The 20,299-nt window shown below is 45.2% G+C and overlaps 1 protein-coding gene across 6 annotated transcripts in view; it reads right to left on the bottom strand.

Annotated features, from left to right (window-relative positions):
• Positions 1–5,946, bottom strand: part of LOC104556519 (integrator complex subunit 6-like) — a 40,426-nt gene extending 34,480 nt beyond the window's left edge. For 4 of the 6 annotated variants that reach the window (XR_009819634.1, XR_009819635.1, XM_062006427.1 and 1 more), the window contains exons 1-2: positions 5,616–5,944; positions 5,453–5,530 (exon numbers count right to left, since the gene is read on the bottom strand). Coding sequence is in view for 4 of the 6 variants with exons in the window: in XM_062006427.1 (XP_061862411.1) it covers positions 5,453–5,530; positions 5,616–5,726 (189 nt within the window). In the remaining 2 variants the exon portion in view is untranslated. Of the gene's footprint in view, positions 1–5,452; positions 5,531–5,615 lie in introns of all 6 variants that reach the window. The other 2 variants (XM_062006429.1, XM_062006430.1) reach the window with 1 other exon arrangement.
• Positions 5,947–20,299: the final 14,353 nt, after the last annotated feature.

Raw genomic sequence — 20,299 nt, 5'->3', positions numbered from 1 at the left:
ACATCTCTGTTTTGTAGAACAGCCTATTCATTTGCCACCTCCCTTTGCAGAGCCAGTGGTAATTGGTTACATTTTACACCAGCACAGCTTCTATGTGAAAGCAGAATTTAAAAACGCAGGCAAAAAGCTTTTGTGTCACTAAAGCAAAATGAGATTGCAAAGTTAGGCTCCATGAGCCTGACCTTATGAATTCCCAGTTCTGAAGCACTATTTTAGTACTGTAAGTGAATAGGTTATTTACATGTAGTAGCTATAGTTTGATAGATGCTTAAGAGAGCCCTTCAACAATTTCATATTCCAGTCTCCAAGGAACCCCAATCCAACACAAAAAAAAAAATCAAAGGTCATCAAGCTCAAGCCCTCATGAGAATTTCAGGGAAACAGAAGAGGTTGCTCTGAGTCCATCACCAAGGGCTGCTTCCACAGGAGAGCTCTTCAGAACTGAAGCGCATGTTCAGACTAGCAGGGATCAGCAAAATAACTGAAAGGCATCAGATCTATCAACCCCAGTTTGCATTTCTCAAACAGTAAAGTGTTTCACATATGTTGTTATTAAGGATTTTGAGCTTTGTCTCAAGACAGCTACATATACTGCAACCAGATTCAAGAAGTCTATTTATAGTGCAGTCACAACTGACTCTTAAATTCGGTATAATACACAATAGAAAGAGGAAAAGGCATATGATTTCATATTCACCAGAGTAAACATAACTTAAGTTCTCTCAGTCCTCTGACTTGTGACCAGATCATTTATGAAGGTCATATTACAGCGTCTTACAAGAACATAAAACAAAAGCCATATTTCCATGACCCTGTCATAAATAATACTACTCAAGCACTGAGGAAAGGCCATATCACTGCCAGCAGCCAGATAACAGTCACAAGGGAACAAGGCAGTTCAGTTAATCAATAACTTCACATAAGCCCACCATTGTGGTTTTCTTCTGGGCCTGAAACAGCTATTTGTAGCATAAATCCACAAGCAGACCACAAACTGCAGGATGTGAGGTTTAACAAAAATCAAGAATGAAAAAAAACCCAAGGAGCTAAACGTTGCTTTCCTTTATAAAAACGCTTTTTAGGCAGAGATTTTGGTATGACCTCCACTTACAGAGAAACCTAGGTAGATCTTGCTGAAACTTCACTCTCTTTTCTGCATTACCAGAAAACATGAAAAGCTTGGGAGAAGGAGAAAGGTGAGAAGACTCTTCCATTCTCCCCATACTTTTACTCTAGTGCCAATACCTCAGGAAAAGACAAACAAAATGGCTTAAGATCCTGTTCATTTATACCATGGCATGTGCTCAGGTGTAGAGAAACACATATATTTGATAGAGGAAAAAAAAAGCAGCTGAAGATGCTAAAAATGTATATGACTTCCAAAAAAAGGCACAGAAGACCTTTACCCATACCCCAACCTTCAGCATGGGTCTCTGAACCACAAAATGGGGTAGCTTGGGAAAATGCTCTGCAGAACTGTGGGTAACACAATTGTCCTGTTTGCATCCTCCTCACCAGGCATGTCCTGCAGTCAGGGATGAGCAGATTGGGGCTGGCACATCAGGCTTGGGAGTTCAGCAACACCAGGCCAAAGCACAGATAGCATGGAGCAAGCTACAAGTTCTAGCAACACAAAAATATAAAGCCTTCAAAACAAGGACATAGCAGGAACCATATTTGTTCAACTTATTTGTTGCATTTATCTTCACTAGAAGGCCAGGAACATCAAATACTACACCAGACAGCAAGACTGTTCCTACAACTCAATTTTCTCACCCAAAAGAACCAGATAGACAGGGGACAATAAATTATCTCAATACCTAAATTTAAGCACTAGTGGTTTAAATTGTAATAGATACCTGCCATATGTTCCTGGTTGCAAAGGAATTTTACTATAGGTATCATTAGCTTCCAAAGCATGCCAAATACCCAAAATCAGAATGGACTGGCATACTTCAGTGTTGCTAATATGCCACTAACCTGAGACAGGCTCACTTGACAGCATCCTATTACAATTTTAATCTAAAAACAGTGGAGGAAAAGCACACTATAAACATCAGGTTGAACGTTCCCACTTCACGAAATAACATACTATTTTTCCCTCTTAGTCCATAAAATTAGAGTCTGATGAACATTCCCTCAACAGAATTCACAGGCATCTTCCCATGGACCTATATAGGAGCATATCATTTGACAACCACAGGTTTATACATTTCATAACATGCTTTCAAAATATTAAATATTTATCTTTTATTAGAGTGAAGTAGGAGTTGTAAACGGCTGCATCATAACTACTGTCACAAATCACTATCTGTACATTATGTAATGAACGGGAGCAAAACAGCTGATGAGGTTCCAGAGGCGTGGAACTGAGATTCCCATCATCCCCACCTCACTGTCCCCACCTTCCCAGGACAGCACCCTGCCTCCTCTTTACACATATACCAGCACAGTTCTTTTTTCTAAAGCCTCGCTTAGAACTCAGAGACTAAGAAGAGTGGCAGCAACAGAGAGCTGTGAGTAGTCTTTTAAAAACAGGAGTGATAGGTCTCGTAAACAATTTAATGCCCTCTATACTGGAGACAGTTCCAAAAGCATCTTACTTGCACAGATTTCAGCAAAATCATTTTGTGCAATAGCAGGATTCTTTCACTTAGCCCAGTACCACTGTATGCAGGATGTTTTCTTGAGATATTCTTGTCCATCAGAAGTTAACCACTGCTGTTGATGTAAAATACTTCAAGGCTACAGGTAAACAAATAAAAACTGTGCCCACTTCACAGTCACCCCTGCTCAAAGCTGACCTGTATGTCTACCTCCTAGGTGGTCTCAACTCCACAAGACTATTTCCCTCAATTGCTTGCTTCACTGATAACTTTGAGAACTATCTGTGAGATTATATAATTTAATTAGTGTAAATCATAAAGAAAACAAGATGATAAAGCAACCACTAACCAAAACCAGCTGCTACTGCACATACTTGGAAGTAGACTTGCAAGATACATTCACTTGTCATGTCTGTTTTCTCCTCTAAACCAAGAGAGATAAAGTACCCAACTAGAGCAGCATTAACAAAGAAACATAAGTTTTACTTCCTTTACAAGCATGTCTTGTAAGACATACAGAATCTGGCCTAGATCAGAATTTTTTCCTGGCATGACTATGGTTGTTAGAAAACACAAGAGTAGTGTCATAAATGCCTGTAAAAAGTCTTGAGAACATGTCTTTAAACAGGGGAAGAACCATATTGTTGCTGTAAGGCTTTCTCTGCTTTATTAAGAGACAGGATGACAGCCTAACCACATTAATTTATGCCATGAAGTCTTTACGTAACAGTTGAACTGGGGCTGTGATCATCATTATTATAAAGATTTATTCATTGGATCTGCAGCCCGTTCCTATTAAGTTTTGAAAGAGATATTTTAGGATTGTTTAAGGTCCAACTTCAAAAAAAATCAGCACGTAAAATGCAGAAAAAAATAATTTCTAAGAAGAGATATTAGCAAGTTATGAGAATCACTTTTCTCCCCCTTGGATATTTCCTGTACGTTAAACATGATTGAATACTATGATGGGTATCACAGAGTCCCATTTGCTTCAATTACTATTTACTAAAACTAGGAACACAGTCAAGATGCTCATTAGTACATTAGAATGTACACAGATGCTCATTAAACAGAGGCATCTTCCTCAGCAAATCTGAGTATGTATGTGGTAATTACCTGTAGCATTACCACAAACCTCCAGCAGAAGAATCAGGTTTTTATTAAGCCACCAGTATGCCTTGCTATCACTGCAGCAAACAGGTTTCTTCTTCAAACGTATGAAAGGTACACTCGTAAAATATTTGACAGAAGATTAGGAGGGGCAAAAACCCCTGAACATAAAAAAATCTACAGTTAACAGCAGCATAACAAAGATTTGGGGTTTGCATTCAGCCACAAACGTGGATGGGGAAAAGGATATGTGCATTGTATCTAAAAAAAACCTCTCCCAGGCAGATGTGTGATTTCTGAGAGACAATGGTTTCTGTAACTCAAAGATGGTTTCAACTTGTAGAATTAGGATGACTTCCACACCTCCTTCTGAAGCAACAAAGGGTGCAATAACAAATAATAAATACTGACTCACTAAATCACTTCTGTCACTTCAGAAAGCAGGCTGTACTTTTTAGCTGTGTAAGTATATTGCTGATGAAAGGAGCCAAGGTTCATAACTCTTGTTTCAGTTTCCTCACCATCAGGGATGTGAATAGACAGCATCAGTAAGCAGCTATTTTTACAACTTCTCTTAAAGAAATTGTAGTTGGGGAAATCTAGAAAGGGTTTTCTTTTCTTCTTTGGGATGATCACCAACAAGTTTTTACCTGAACCTCCTTGGCCTTTGTAGTATGGGTCTAGGGCCCAACAACTGAAAACTACATCAGTCATGGCAAATACAGTCCTAATCCAGGACCACTCAGTAGGATTCTAAAGCTCTCATAGTAGTGTTTTCTGTGGCATGCTTTATTGAAATGTTTTTAAGTCAGACATTTCTATCAGCAAGCTGAAGGGTTGTATGAGTGACACAGAGCGACAATTTTTTTTTCCTCTTGCCATAACCTCGTGGCATAGTCCCTGTGATAAATTGACATGGTCCTACTTGCCTCAGTCCTGAGGAATGAGAAAAGAGGGATAAGAGAGGCCAGACAGGCAGGCTCCATGTCCAGCTCACCACAACCCCGCATGGAGATGTCTACTTGAGTGGCAACTATGAGCACCTTACACACAGCTGGTGCGGGTTACAGTGCACGGAAGAAGGCACGAGAGTAGGAACCCCAACACTGTTGTTTCTTCTCGCCTCGAAGAGGCATTAAACAGCCCCGGATGCCTCCGTCCCAAAACCCACAGCCACGCCGGGGGCCGCAGCTGCGGGAAGGGTGGCCCGGGGGCGCCGCGGCTGTTCCCTGCCCCCGCTGCCAGGCGGGGGTCCCGGAGACGTCGGGAGGTGGCTGCCGCCTGCCCTTAACCCCGTGCCCCCGCAGCCCGGCCGGGACACAACCTCCGCCGACGGGGGGGGATAGAAGAGCAGCGAGCAGGGCCTAGACCCGCAGCGGAGCGGTGAGGGGAGGCGCGGCCCCCGCCGGAGCCACCGCCTCACGGGAGGCGGGCGAGCAACGGCCGGGGAGGCGGAGCGCAGCCAGCCGCCCGCCTCCCTCGGCACGCCGGGGCGGTGAATCACGCTCCCGTCCGTCTCCTCCCCCCCCACCCCCCCCTCCCTCCTCCATCTCAGCAGCGCCCTCAGCCTCTCTCCTCCATACAAAAGCAAAATGTCCGCCATCTTCACAGGCTGCTGCTGCCGCCGCCGGGCCGGACGGGGCTGCGCCGCGCCGCCGCCACGCCGAGGGCGGCCCCGCGGCGGGGCCCGGGCGGCCGCGGGGGATCCGGGGCGACCGCGGGGAGGGGGTCATTACCTTGATGCAGTAGGGCGGCTCGTCGAAGGTAACCAGCATGTACCTGTCGCCGCGGCTGGCCGGGTCCCGGGCCCGCAGCTGCGGAGAGAGCGGAGAGAAGCGGCGTGAGTGGGCGAAGGGGGCGACCAGGGCGGCGGCGGCGCCCCCTCGGCCCCGCACTCACCTTCATGAAGATCTCCACGGCGCCCTTGGCGATGTCCAGGTAGCTGGTGCCCAGATACGCCCGCTGGTTCATAGAGGCGGACGTGTCTATGAGGAAAAGGAGGATCGGCATGGTCCAGGGAGAGCCCCGGCCCGCCGGGCACCCTGCGGGGAGGAGGGAGAGTTTGGGGTGGGGGGGGGGGGAGCGGCTCGCTCACTCCCCCGGCCGGCCGCCTGTCCGCCCGCCCCGGCTCGGCTCCGGCTGCGGCCGCTGCGGCTCGGTACTGAGCTGCCTGTGTTCGCCGAGACTCAACTTCTCTTCCCCGAGCTTCCACCAGCACCATGTGATCAGCGCGCACGCCATTGGCTGCCAATTATACCCACATTTGCATATTCATGGCGGACGTCGGTGCGGGGAGCGGGCGGGTGACGAGGGACGCGCCGCCGCCGCCGGAGCCCTCCGCGCGCGCGCACGCCGCACCTGTCGCCCCGCCCCGCCCCTATGCGGGGTTCCCCGCCCCTCGCCGCAGGGGCCGCCCCGCCCCGCCTCTCTCGGGGGCTTCGCGGCGGGGCAGCGCGAGCGCCCGGTGCCGGGGCCGCCTCACGGCTCCCCCCCCCCCCGCCCCTTCCGTCGGGGAACCGTCCCGCCGCTGCGGCCCTTCCTGCGGCGCGCTCACCGCCCGGCCGCGCGCCACCCCGGCCCAGCCGCTGCTGCCTCACACCTGCCCAGCGAGGCCTACCCTCGACGGCGCTGCCGCCGCTGAAGGAAGCGGGCGGGAGTCGTAGGCTGCCCCCGGGGAACTCGGCTCAGCAGCTCAGCTAATCACCTGGTGACATAATCACCCCGTTTCTGGTCTTCAGAGGTTTCACTTAAGCACTAAATCCTCAGCCGTCAGCGTGCGATTGTAACGGCCGCCCGCCTTCAGGTGTCAGGTACTGTCCTTAGGGGCTCCCAGGACGCCTCACGATAGCAGGGTGCAAGGGGGCAACAAGAGCAGCAGAAAGGAAAACAGATAAAACCCTGCGTTACTTTCTACCACCCGGGGGAAAGAGGGAAACGAAGTGTCAGTCTGAAAGAAGGGATCAAGGGGTCCTGCTCTGAGGAAAAGCAGCAAGGCCTCAGCCCTTGGGCAGGCTGTGCCGGGCTGGGCCCGACAGGGTTTGCACAGGCCCGAGCAGCTACTACCGACTGTAACTGGATAAGGGGAACGAGGCTGAGGAAACATTTAGCACTATGTCTGCTCGTGAATGCTTGTTTGCTTCCAGGATCAAATCCAAGAAACACAAAAGCAGCACTGTCAACATGAATCTTAGTTTAAAACAATAATTGAGTAACTGATAATATTTTCCAATGCTTTTGCACTCCGAGGCCTTTTTCTGCAGAATTTTTCACTGTTCATTTTAACAACAGGCAAAGAGCTGGTTTCCATTTTCACTCTTTTTGTGAAACATTTGGACAGTACCATTGTTTCACACCACCACAGATGAATTCTAAAATCCCCATTACAAAGCATTACAAAATATGAATGCTTGTAAAGATAGTTAGCCATCCTGATCAAAATCATCAGGCGTATAAATCTGTGTAATTCAGGGATGTCCTCATCTGGTTTTGTCACAAAAAACCCCCAACCCAGCATCTGAATAAAGGACAGTGGCAAGTCTCTTTACTGGTTTTAGAAAGAGGCTTGCATCTTCAAAAGTCTCAGCTTCTGCAAATATTTTTCATTTCACATTGTAAAATTATTTACTTTTAGTGAACCCAAAGTGAATAAATCAATAGCTGAAAAGCAACTCATTTTGATAATGAATACTGTCAAACTTGGAGACTCCATTCTGCTACCCAGGCCCTCTCCTTAAGTCACATACATGAGTGCAACTGTCATGAAGGTTTCTGAATTTGAGCAGTCATAGCAGAAATGCCAGGAGGGATAAATATTTTTATGCAAGTGATTAGTGTGCATGAATGGAACCAGGCTGAAATCAATGGGATTTGAATCTCTATAGACAGGACAGAACTGCAGATACTATGTTTCTGTAGTGCTGCGTGTTAGCCTGGAAAGACTGGGTAGGAATAGATTTGCTAAGGACTGAATGGAAACTAAACTATTGGTGGAAGATGCCAGCTGATACTGCCAGGTCTCAGCACCCAGAACTTGATGAGGCCACCTATGCATTTCTCTCGCATCAGCCAGATGAGATCAGAGACTAACTTCTGACTCCAGCTGACCTCAGCCAATTCGAACTGGCAACCTAGAGGCCCTGTGTCCTGCAGCGTCCTCAAGTCAGACTATATGAAATGCTGAACAATTTCAAGTTCATACCCTTACCATATTTTTGTAAATTCCATCCTGACAGACCTAAAAGCCACTTCTCCCACATCCAAACACAGTACTTAAAGGTCAAGATGAAACTCTCGTTTCCCATTTCAGAGGTTGACCTTTCCAAGGGCACCAGCAGGCAAGGTTCACATACTCTCCCTCTTTCTCCATTGAGGATTTCAGCTTTTGGAGCCTGCTGTTGCTGGACACCACAAGAGCTGAAGTCTAGTATTTTTCTGGGCACAATGTGAGACATTTGTTTAGTTTAATTAGACTTTTTTTATTATTATTCCTGAAGATAACAAACATTATGGTTGTTAATGTGCATGAATGCAGCTGGAATGAGTGCTTCTTTACTGCTCTTCCACACAATTTGTGTTTACAGTGCTGACTACCTGACAGCTATGGCAGCAGCCATTTGTTACATCTATAAAGTTCAAACTTTTCTTAGTTTTTAATTGAATTACACTCATCTACATTTCTTCAACTGCAATAGTTAAAGAAGTTGCCTCTATGGAGGAATTAATCAGAAGAGCTACTGTAGATTAAGTTCTCCTATAATTAAATGTTTTGAAAAAGCTCCTGTGTAGATATTCTATCACACAGTAAAAAGCAACATTATTCTTGAAGCAGCATTTCAGTCAATTTCTGACCAACCAGATCAGTAGTAGTTTTCCCTATTGTGCTGATAAGTTGTTATTTTTCTGTTCCCCATCCTAAACATAGCTCAACATCTAAGCTGTTCCCTCTAACAGGATATTAGCTCTAGCAATCTTCCTTTCTTCTTAACACATATTGCTTCATCTGTTATTTTTTTCTCACCTAGCTGCTTTCTGACCTGACCGAGTAATATACTCGTGAGACACTAGCCACTTTTCTGTAGGCACTAAAAGAGGTCAACTTTTGCAACAATTAGCCAACCTAATTTGGGGCACACTGGACATCTTATTCAGAAGTTGTCCTTAAGATCTGGATCAACAGCTAAACCCTCCGAACCTGCCTCCGTTTCTGTAGCTCCCTATATTTGTCTTGTAATACAGCTGCCCTGATGACTTTCCTGCTTTATTTAAAAGCCTTCAAGCTGGAGGCGAAATGGTCACTGCTAAATGGCTATAAAAGTACTGATTAATCCTCCCTGGGAGTTGGGAGGTATTGTCCCTATTGTACAGAAAAGGGGCTGCCACTGGAGCTAAGGGACTTGCTTCGCACCACACGAGATGCAATTTTCAGTACTACAGCTGACAATTCAAAGTGTTCAGGTCTCAAGTCTCTACTGCTCCTTGCAGAAAGATGAAATCCCCAATTTCCATAAAGAATTTGTATACAGCTGAACTCCATCAGGAAAGGTAACAAATTGTGCTAAATAATAACTTCTCCTTCACAGCTCCAGTAAGCAGAGTGAGATTATGGAGAGCTATATTCAATATGGTAGAAGCTGAGCAAATTCAAGTCCTTTGATATTGTGTGCTGTATCAGGGCTAAATATTCTCACCTGTCAGCAGTTACCTGCTCTTAAGCCAGACACCAGAAAAGGCCAGGCTGCTCCTGCCACTGTGTCACCTTCTGGAAAAAAAAAAAAAGGCAAACTAGCATTTTCCAGGACTAGCATTTTCCATTGCTCAGCAGCACCTTTTGTTGTTGTTTTGTAACTACACTACAAGCTTCCACAAAACTGTAACTCCCCCCTTAAATATTCCCACTCCTTTCAGTTGCTCCACCTGCTTTCTACAATCATCCCACGAAATACAGGTAGGAGTTTGGGACTCCAATCCAAAACTTGCCTTTCAGCTGACTTCAGTCTGGGTTTGCAGACTGGAGGACAGTAATGGAAGCTGGAATGAAAGTCCTCCGTAACTGGGCAATCAGGCTTTGTGTAACCTCCCCTGGAGGAGTGCACTCAAATCTTTTTTCACAGGCTTCAGCAAATTCAAGAATTCCATTTTCAGATACAGTGTAAGGAACAGACTACAGATACATGCCCTAACTGCAGCATGGTTTATGCTGATTTATTGACTGTGCATAAATACTACACTATAACTGTCATATTTAACCACAAAAAGGGAAAGCTGTATGCCCAGGAAAAATAATTCAGGGCAGCTCTGAGATTTTTCATCTGTCCTCCATGCACTCAGAAAAAGAGGCCTATTAGCAAAGAGGCAGAGGCCAGACAGCCTGGTTTTCTCCCCCTCTCCCCAACATGTGGGTTAACCCTTTGCTGTGCACAGAATACCATTCCTCCTCCTGCAAGTTTCTTCTGCGAGTACAGCTAATACTGCCTGTGGTCCAAAGGTGAAAGGCAGCTCACTGCAGTCTGCATAACAGCAGACAGTTTAATTTCTATTTTGCTTTAAAGACCAATGATATGGGGATGAGGAAGTGATTGGTTGCCTAAGGTGGTGGGTTATTTTGCAATTGTGGTAGATAAGCAAAATTCTGATAAAAATATCTCTTAGGAGACATAAATTGAATCAATGAAACAGCAGAACAAGCTGGAACAAATTTCGAGACAGGCAAGCCTTTCCATAGGAGAGGTGGTGGCAAAGTCCAAGAGGCTCTCCAAAGAAGAAACAACATTCAGAATGAAAGTTTGAGAAACATTCCAGCTATTGAAAAAGAAACTGAAAGCCCCTTGGTAAGTTTACCAAACTGGAGAATCGAGATACTCTACACACAAAGATGAGAAAAAGCAATGAAAATCATGCACACACCTACGCACATGCAGAGAGATACAAGACTGGAAGTGTGCACTTTGGCTTTTGGAATCTTTGTGATCAAACAGCACATAACATCAGATTAAGGGGTGGATACCATTATATAGGTCCTACCAAGTTCTCACTGCATAAAGCAGAGCAGAGCTTGTTCTGAGGAGGAAAAGGAAGGAAAGAGAGAGAGGGATTTCAGCCACAGAAAGGAGGAACTCACGGGCTGGGGATGCTCTGACCTGGAGGTGCATTTGAGTTGACACACTGCCAAGAACGGTGTGAAATTCCCCATTACTTGCTTTTACTGCTCCTACACCGAGTGTTGCTAAGCTGTACCTGGGAACAGGGCCTAATCAGCTTGGGATCTTTTCATGAAAGGCATTATAAAAAAAATCCAAAGTATTACCCATGTGGAAATATGAATTAAATGAACGTGCAAAGTAGCAAGATTTGGATTTTATTATATTCTACAAGGTAAGAATATTTAGAAGTACTAAAAAAATTGTCTCTTCTTAGGAAGACTACATCCTTCTGCCTGGCTTTCTGTGAGGAAGAGTCATAAATGCAGTGTATCATTATCAGAACTGACACCTGAAAGCACACATTTGTTAAATAGACTGCAGCCATCAGGGACTGGTTAGGAAAGTCATTTTCCTAGGCTAGGGTACACAGATTTGTGCCACCAAGTGAGAAGCTATCATTGCTTCATCTATTACCTATCAGCATTTATTTTATGACAAAGAATACTCATGTAGGCTGGGGACCTGCTCTGAACTGTCAGGATTCATCATAAAGGGAAAGCCACGCTTGGCTGTTTCCTTTCTGGACACAGTTATGATTTTTTACTATATATGTGGCTTGCCTGCAACAGAAATTCTTCCAGAGTTCAAAGTATCTCCCACAGAGAAAGTTTATCTAACCTGACTGTGCACTCCACATCCAGCTTGTGCCTGATCCAAAGTGGACCAGAACCTGCTGTGAGTCACGGGGGGCCTCAGACCTCTGATTTAGGCTCTGTGGGTCAATTTTCAGCCCTCAGCGTTGGTGGAGCCCACAAACATGTGCTGTCCCCTGCTGGCAGGGCACCTCATGTCTCAGAAAAGTTAGGGACAGTCTCCAAAATATCAAGGGACACCACTCCATGGGTTGTTAAGTCTATGCTGAAAGCACCTAAAATCAGGTTACTGGTCCCCAAGTGGAAATGTGATGTATTATTTAGACATTAATATTAACATTTACATCATCACCTCAAAAAATCACCACCACGTTATTCAAGCTGAACACTTTCACACCATCAGCGTGTTTTATTATCACTTAGTCGTTCAGAAAACCCCAAAGCTGCTGCAGAAAGCACTGTGCAATAAGTGGTGCATTTTTCCATAAGCATTTTTCACAAAATACATTTTCTTTCCCCCCATAGGAATCCCACTCTTTATCCTCGTGACTATTCCTCACTAAAGACAGTTAGGGAAGCAGAGAGAATTATCTCCTTGGAGAACAAGGTTTTGGTGCCACACAAGCTCTCGCTGGCTCTGCAACAGACCTTCACCAGCAGCTTCCTTAGGTACCCTGCCTTCCTACCTTGGTTTCCCCAAATGCACAAGGGCTTATTCTGGTATATTTTTTTCCCCCATTCACTCATAACTCTGCCAAACCCTCACTAAAGAGGTGAGAGAAGTCAACCCCGCCCTGTAGCTCTTGCAAGCTAATTTCAGACATGATCTAATGAGTGGGTGGTAACAAAACAACAAGGCGGGACAGGAGAGAAAGGCCCAAGCAGCACTCTCGAGGCTAGAAAGAAACTCAGGAAAAATCAAGTGCACAGGAGAACAAAACAAAGATCCTTTCATTCTTCAACAAGAAGAATGTTTGGGTTTGTTTTTTGAGGTTTTTTTTTTATAACTTACAAGGAAGAGGAAACAAAGGCTCATCTCCTGAGGTATCCAGTGGGTGTTTAGAGGACACAAGTTTCCAGGAAGAGCTTAGGCAGGAACACAGCCTCGTCTTGCAAGACCAGCTCTCTGTGTAGCAGCATGAAAAAAGGAGATGGCAGGAACAGACAGAGCAGTGCAGCATTTGCCAGCAGCACGCACCAGATGGGAAATCCAAAGAACTGAGACACAGCAGCAAGCAAGAAATAGGTGTGCAGAGTCTTGAAGAGTCAGCTTGAATGCAATTGGGTAAGAAATAAAGGCACATGGTGGAAGAGCTGTGTGACTGCCTGACTGAAAAGGTGGCAAAGTGTCGCCTGCAGATCACTGCACATGGATCTGAAGACATTTGCATTTGCCTCTCTCAAGTGGGGTGTTTATGCCAGAGAGGAACATAGACATTTAAAATGGAAGTGTGCTGTTTCTTTTACACCTCTGTCTCAAGATTTACACACAATAGAAGATGTTGTGCTCATTCTAGACCAAGTAGAAAAAAAACACACACTCCACTCTCTGGATTGCTATCTTTGTTCCTGTTTAGGGCTGCTGACCTTACTCAATTCAGACTGAATTACTGAACTTCCTGATCTCTCAGGGCTTGGTTTTGTCACTTCCTTGCACTCACTCGATTTTTATGTATTGAGTTTGAAGGTTTGCTGGCAGCAAAGGCAAACTTGAAATCCAGACACTTCTCTTGTTTACTTGCTGCATGCTCTTACCTAGTTTTGGATACGAATTCAACCCAACCTCAAAATGGAGAAGGATATGAGAACAAAGTCTTCTCTTCCTTTCAGAAGGCAATTTCCAAGAGTTGAAAATTAATTACTTTGGCCCAAAAAGGCACCACATAATTTTAACTATAGTATCCCTGTATGATGTTCCTGGGACACTTTTGTCTGAGAGGTAAAAAGAGTAACAGAAAGCCCACTTTTTAAAATACAGAACAGCATCACTACAAGAAGAAATTAAATAAACAAGAGCTCTTCAGGTTGGGAAAAAAAGATGACTGCAGAGGGAAATGATAGCAGTCTATAATATGCTGAATGGAGAAGGTAAATACAGAATAATTGTTCACTTTCTTTTGCAGTAAGAAAGCTGAGGGGGCATCCAACAAAGTCATTAAGCAGCAGGTTTAAAACAAACACACCCAAAAGGAAGTACTCTTTCATACCGTCCATAATTGCATTGTGGCAGTCGGTGCCTCAGGAGGTTGTGGAGACCGAAAATGGATCTTAAAAGGCATTACACAAAATTCACGGGAGACAGTGTGATCAACAGCAAATAGACACAGTAGCTTAAGTGAAACTTTGGAGTTTTCCAACCCTTACCCAACTGATTTCCCAAAGCTGGGAGGAGGCACCAACTCAAGATGACTTGGTGTGTCGGCACGCGGCCTTTTTCTTTGTTGCTAAGTGTCTGCTGCTGGCTGTTCCTGGAAGCAGCATGGCAGTTCCTGTTCAGTGCTGAGATACAAATGTCACACACCAGTAATGAGCAGGAAGCGGTTCTCTGCATTCTTCTGCTCCACTCTTCTCCATCTTCCACCAGGCTTCATCTGAGTGTAGGAGATCCTTCTAGCACAGCTTCACATCCCAACTCTCCCCCCTGCTATTTTCCCCTAGAAGAACCACACAAAATTGCCCAGAGAGATAATATTGCCTTAGCTAGTGAAGTGCAAATCTCAGGTTGAAACAAGGAAAACTTTAAGCCTGTGTTTTGGTATTCAATTGGAGCCTCTGCATCTCACATTCCAAGGGCAGAAAATGCAGCTGTCCTCCATTCTCGGTCAAAAAGCTCCCCAGTCCCCACTAATAATTTGGTACTGTAAAGTAAAAAGGATGAGGCAACCAAGCAACTGGTCTCCGTGGCCAAGTGAAAGTAACAATTTACCTCTGACAGCAAGGGAAAACAAACAAACAGAAAGAAAAAACAGAAACTCCACCCTAAATTCAGTCAGTTTCATTTTAAGAAATAGTAACCACAAGAGAAGGTTTTACATGCAACATTTATAAAAGACAAGAGTTTCCCATTAGGATTATGCCCAGCCATAATAATGCCAATTCTCTTCCAAACAATTTCAGAACAGAGCCAGAAACATTTTCAAACTTCACTTATTCCCTATTCAGCCAAACCCATTGTGTTTGCAAGGAAAATCTAACTGAACTGGGAGTTTGTGCCAGCTGTTTCCCATGTCACAACATGCTCATTCGTCACCCCAACACTCCTCCAGTCCCGCACAATGCACACTCTACAGCATCCCTGAGCCAAGGATGGGCAACTTGTCCCTTACTCCCAGCAGCCACCCCCTTCCATCTCCCTGCTTCCCTCTCCCCTTTCCTCCCAACACACACGTCTTCTCCTTCAATTCACCATCAAGCAGTGAGGCAGGAAAGAGAGAGGAGGAGGCAGCAGAGAAGGGCAGAAGGGAAAAGGACATAGTGGGTGGTAAGTTCTGAGCACAGACTTTTAATACATGCAACAAAGGAAACAGGATTTAAAATTCAAGGGGGAAGACCACAAAAGCCGAGTGATGGTCTAGCACAGTGGAAATCTGTGATGAGCTACTGATGACTCAAGGTTTCCATAGCACTTGTATTTGCAGCTTTGGAGCACACTAAACAAAAAAATTATAAGGCAAGGGATATACTTCCACTTAGGTGGGGGGCCCAGAGTTGTTTGACACTCCAGTTACCATGGTTCTCCTGGGAAGAGAGTCGCTGATACTGGACTGTGCCCTTCAGGGGTTAATACCTTGGTACCAATGTTTTGCAGTGTCCTACTAAGAGCTCACAGCTCCTTTGCCCCTCTCCAGATGCTCGGCTGTCCTCACATACATTAAGGAACATAGACAGGAGAAAAATGAAAATGGCAGAAGAATAAATGTATGAAAGTAAAAGAAGGAAAAAACACTTTGAAAAGTAGTTGGGGGGGGGGGGGGAAGGTGTCAATCAGGAAAACAACCACAGAGACAAACATAGTTCCAACAAGGCTCCTGTTGTTTAGGAAGAGCCACAGTTACACAAAACGCATAACTTAATGATAGCCACAAATCTCTTTGAGAGATGTAACCGGAGCTTACCTGTATCGTGTCCCCCACAACCAAAGTCACCTGATAAAACTAAAATGGCCATAAAAATAGAAGTCTACTTTTTTACATTTTGAAATTAGGACCAAAGAGTGTATTTAGCCACCAGCCTGTTTAAAAGTATTTTACATCGAGGCACAATGCTTCAGCATGGTGGCAACAAAGGAAGAATTAGCACCAGCCTTGCAAAGAGAATTTCAGTGAAACACAGACATTTCAGTTAATGGGCTTTGACTGTGGGTATTTTAGCTCTAGGCAGTTTAGCTGAGTGCACTTTGAGCTTAATTCTCAGAGGTATCAATCACTTGAAACTCCAGATGAACCCAGTAAGATCAGCAGCTGATGCTAGTCAGTCAGGCCTATAGCTATCCTGAAATGGTTAATCAGAGACATTAAAAATCTGAGCCCACCAAGGTTTTGACAATCAGGGATTGCAGCAGCACCCAAAATCTAGTACTCCCAGCATCACTGGCAGAGCAATAAATAGAAAGACTTTTGTTCTGAGAGTGATGTCCAAACATATTCTTTTCCACATGCAGCACAACTGCAATCTGCAGCACTCTTGCATGAAAGAGAACAGTCCCTGGTCCTGCAGAGAGCAGGACAGCACCTGTAGCTCTGGGGGTTGCAGCTCCTGCAGGGAATGCAGCTACAGCTGGTGCATTCCTTGCTAATTAAACACAGTCCCCAGGCTGCCAGGCAATTATCCCTGTAGCCCTCCCATGGCCACATTTGCAATCCTTTGGTCAAATAAGCAGCATGTGGAGAGCCTGGAAGGTAAGTAAACTCCAATGTAAAGCCTTGCTGCATGCCAGATACTGCTGTAATTTTTTAGTTGTTATTGTTTTCAAGCAAAAGCAGCAAATGATCTGTCATTAGGCTGGACTCTTACTTCCCATCTCATGGGGCTGCAGCTCTCTTGCAGAGACTCAGAAAGTTGTCCCATAGTTTCTTTGCTTCTGGGTTCCAGGAGTGACCCAACCACAGCCTCCCCACCAGCTACCAGAAGCTGGGGATGTGGCAAACCAGGATAGCAATAAAATAAGGTAGGACAGTGCTGCAGGAATGCCATGGGAAGCTGCTGTGCTCACCCCGAGTATAACATGGAAACTCTTGCAGTCAGTGCAACCCTTTGTCAAAGTACAAAATGAGAATCTTATCTTTTTCAAAGCTTTTCTTGAAACATTACACAGAGCTGCCTGTGTGCAAGCATTATACTCAGCTGCTCCTTTTCCCAGCAGATAGGCAAAAGAGTGATATCTGATTTCATAGACCACGTCGACACTCCGCCTTCTGTCTCGAAATGGAGCTTTCCCCTCACATCATTAAAATAAAGCGAGCTCGTCTCAGAGCCGGGACTCTTTGCAGACAGTGGGCATTAAGGGTTGGCTAACTGTTCAGTCCTACTGAGGTTTCTTTTCTCCTCCTAGTCTGATCATTAGTTTTACAGAGGTTCAGAACATACACGTAACTCAGCAAGGCAGCTGGCAGCTGGCCCCATCCTGCCTCCTGCCAAAATGCACTTATGATATAAACAAACTTGGTAAAAATCCTCGTTTTGTGATTGCTTTCCAACTGAGAAAACCAGAAATGATTCTGCCACAACCAGGTCTTCCTACACACCCTGCTTCCATCTTAATTTCTATTCATGAGAACATGCAACTTTCCTGCAACGTGGTCTGGGAATTGCTTCTCTTGGGTTTCCAAAAGATATTGGAGGATTTTGGCATCAGTCACTGCCACAGAGGCCATAAACCAAATTTTAATAGACAGTAGTGGAGTATATCCTGAACCAAGAACAAGCACAACAGAGAGAGAAACTCAGTCCTCCCTCTGAAAACACCACTGTTTATTGCTGCCAAGGCCAATCAAACTACAAGCAAACTGCTTTAGCAAACCCCACAGATTTATGTATGCCAGTACTCAGCATTGTTAGATCCAAAGATATTTGAAGAACAGTTAAAATCAGAAGTAGGCAGGCCTCAAATACAGCAGCTGAACAAAGATTCTGTGGGCTTGAGTGGCATCAAGGCCAACCCTACCTTTCTCCAACAGGTTCCTTTTGAATCTGGAGAGGGACTCAGCAAAGAAAGTATGAATGTCTGGCCTCAAAGGCTAGGGACTATTTGTTACTTCCTCAAGGGGACCCCAACTTTAATCCAGTGTCTTAAACCATCCCAGATGTCTTAAACCATCCCCAAAATCCCAAAGAGCAAGGAAAGAAGGTACCAGTTAAACCCAAGTATTTCCAGACCAGAAGTTCTCCAGATGAGCCCAGATCGTAGGGCTATGGCTTAGGATCATAACAAATTGAAACCTTTATACCTAACCATGGTTATGGGCATGTCATACAGCTCTAGTAGTATTAAATGATTGTTTATGTGATAGTCAAGCTTTTTGTATCTCAGCAAAAACTAAAGAGAGAAATATAAACAACCAGCAAGATTGAGAAACACTGATGCTTTCCTATTGCTTGCATACTTGCCAGTATTTTGGTTTAGTGACAAATATTAATCCCAACTGTTAATAGCCTTATAAACTTACTCACATCCAACATGATTCATGTGGTGTGTTTTATTCTTATTCACCGAGGGAGAAATCAAAGTCTAATCAGTAGGAGCCAAAGGCACTTTTGTCCCTGAAAATCACCTTGACTGCTGTGTGCCTCCTTTTCTTCACCAGCAGGCACAATTTTGACTATTGGTTCCAAGTTTGATTTAAAAAAAAAACCCAAAGTTTATGCTTTCTGCCTTTTTAATTTAAATTAGGTGACATTTGCAGTCTGATCTTCAGTGAATTGCACGGGGCAATAGCAGGAATATATGGCAGAGACGAGAGCAGAACCTTACAGTCCTTACTTACAGTCCTGAGCTTTCACCACTCTTGGGTGCTGCCTCTGTTACTGAAGCAGTACAGTATAAATGCAGGCAGTTCCAGCTTGCAGGTTATATGATCCCAGCCTTCCTCTTTTGTTGTTGCTCATTCATCCTTTTTATGTAACTGTTGCCTTAGCTGTGATAACCATAAAGGTCAACTTGACACTAAACTGTATCATTGGGAAGAGTTATCAGAATAGTGGGCAAAACATAAAAGTTAACACCTATTTTCTTGATTTTGGGGAGGATTTTGGTAACATTGTAAACACGACTCCTGCAGTGAACTGCACTTGAAATACTGCCTGAGATGGTGTGTGCAGTAGTGGGAAGCTGTAAATAAACGGCATAGTCTCGCTAATGACTGTAGATAGGGCAGAAGTAAGGACAGATAGCAGTGTGTTGTTTTCCATAAGCTCAGTGGATCTGATTTTTATCTCACATTGCTATAATTTCAGCAGTATCACTTTATCAACTTTCATCCCATTATTATCCAAAATATTCCAAATGCACACTGTTACTCAAAAATTTCTTGTGAGTGTGATAAGACCTCAGTGGATTTGTCAGTATTACTACAAGAACTACAAAGAAACTAAAAATAAGAATAGACCGAGTGCAATATCTTCGCTGCCTACACCGAACGGTCTTGGCTTTGCAATGGGGGAAAGAGCAGCCCAAAGGCTGCACTAGGCCAGAAGCATTATGAAGAATTCGTCATGGGATTTCCTGGGTTTTTGCATTTCTGCCTGGAGCAAGGTGGGTGCAGTCCTGAAAGGACAAGAGCACAAGTCTTATGAGGAGCAGCTGAGGAAACTGAGGGTGTTTAGTCTGGAGAAGAGGAGGCTGAGGGGAGATGTAATCACTCTCTACAACTACCTGAAAGGAGGTTGTAGCAAGGTGGGGTGTCAGTCTCTTCTCCCAAGTAATGAGTGATAGGATGAGAGAAAATGCCCCAGGGGAGGTTTAGCTTGGAGATGAGGAAGAACTTTTTCCCCTGAGAGGGTTGTCAGCCCCTGTCCCAGGTTGCCCAGGTTGCCGGGGGACTCCCCATCCCTGGAGCTATTGCAAAGCCATGGAGCTGAGGTGCTGAGGGACATGGGTTAGTGATGGGCTTGGCAGTGTGAGGGGAGGGGTTGGACTGGATGACCTTGAAGATCTTTTCCGACCAAAATGATTCTATGACAACATGGCAAGGAGGCTGCTTTTGGGGCTCGTTCTCCATGAAGAGCTTTGCAGCCCAGGCTTACGTCACCTCACTTTCCCCACGCTCGCTTCTGAGCTGGCACACTGCTGCTTTGCTGGGCTGTGCTCATCAGGCAGAGCTGAGGAGGAGGTGAAAAGCAGCATGTGGAAATGCAGTGGGAAGCCAAAACAGGCCATGGCGATTGCAGCAGGAGAGCTTGCGATGGCCGCAGCGTTGCGATGGCACAGCGGGCAGTTCCCACAGCAACCCACTGCTCCCTGGCTCCTCCGCACAGCCAACGCTGAGCTGGCAGAGCCTGGCTCTCAGCAGGTTGAAAGAAAGGTTACAAACTTCAAACAGACAGAGATTATGCTCCAGCCGGCTTGTAGCAAGTCGTCATTTAGCCACCCTCCACCTCTCCCCCAAAAAGCCCACCACCACTGAGCCGAGCCACCCCTCCCGCCGCGCTCAGGCTGGGTGGGTGCCGCGGGTCTGCCATTAGAGCGCAGGTCACGCAGCAGCTCTCCTGCCAGTCCCAGCAGACACACCGGAGCTTCGTTTCTATCCTTTGTCCCCACTGATGTTTTCCTGAGTGTCAGAAGGGAGGTTACATC

Source organism: Colius striatus, chromosome 13, assembly GCF_028858725.1.
Source record: "Colius striatus isolate bColStr4 chromosome 13, bColStr4.1.hap1, whole genome shotgun sequence".
In the NCBI taxonomy this organism is placed as follows: Eukaryota; Metazoa; Chordata; class Aves; order Coliiformes; family Coliidae; genus Colius; species Colius striatus.
Note: the sequence above shows the minus strand (reverse complement) of the source record. Positions and strands in the feature narration are given on the sequence as shown.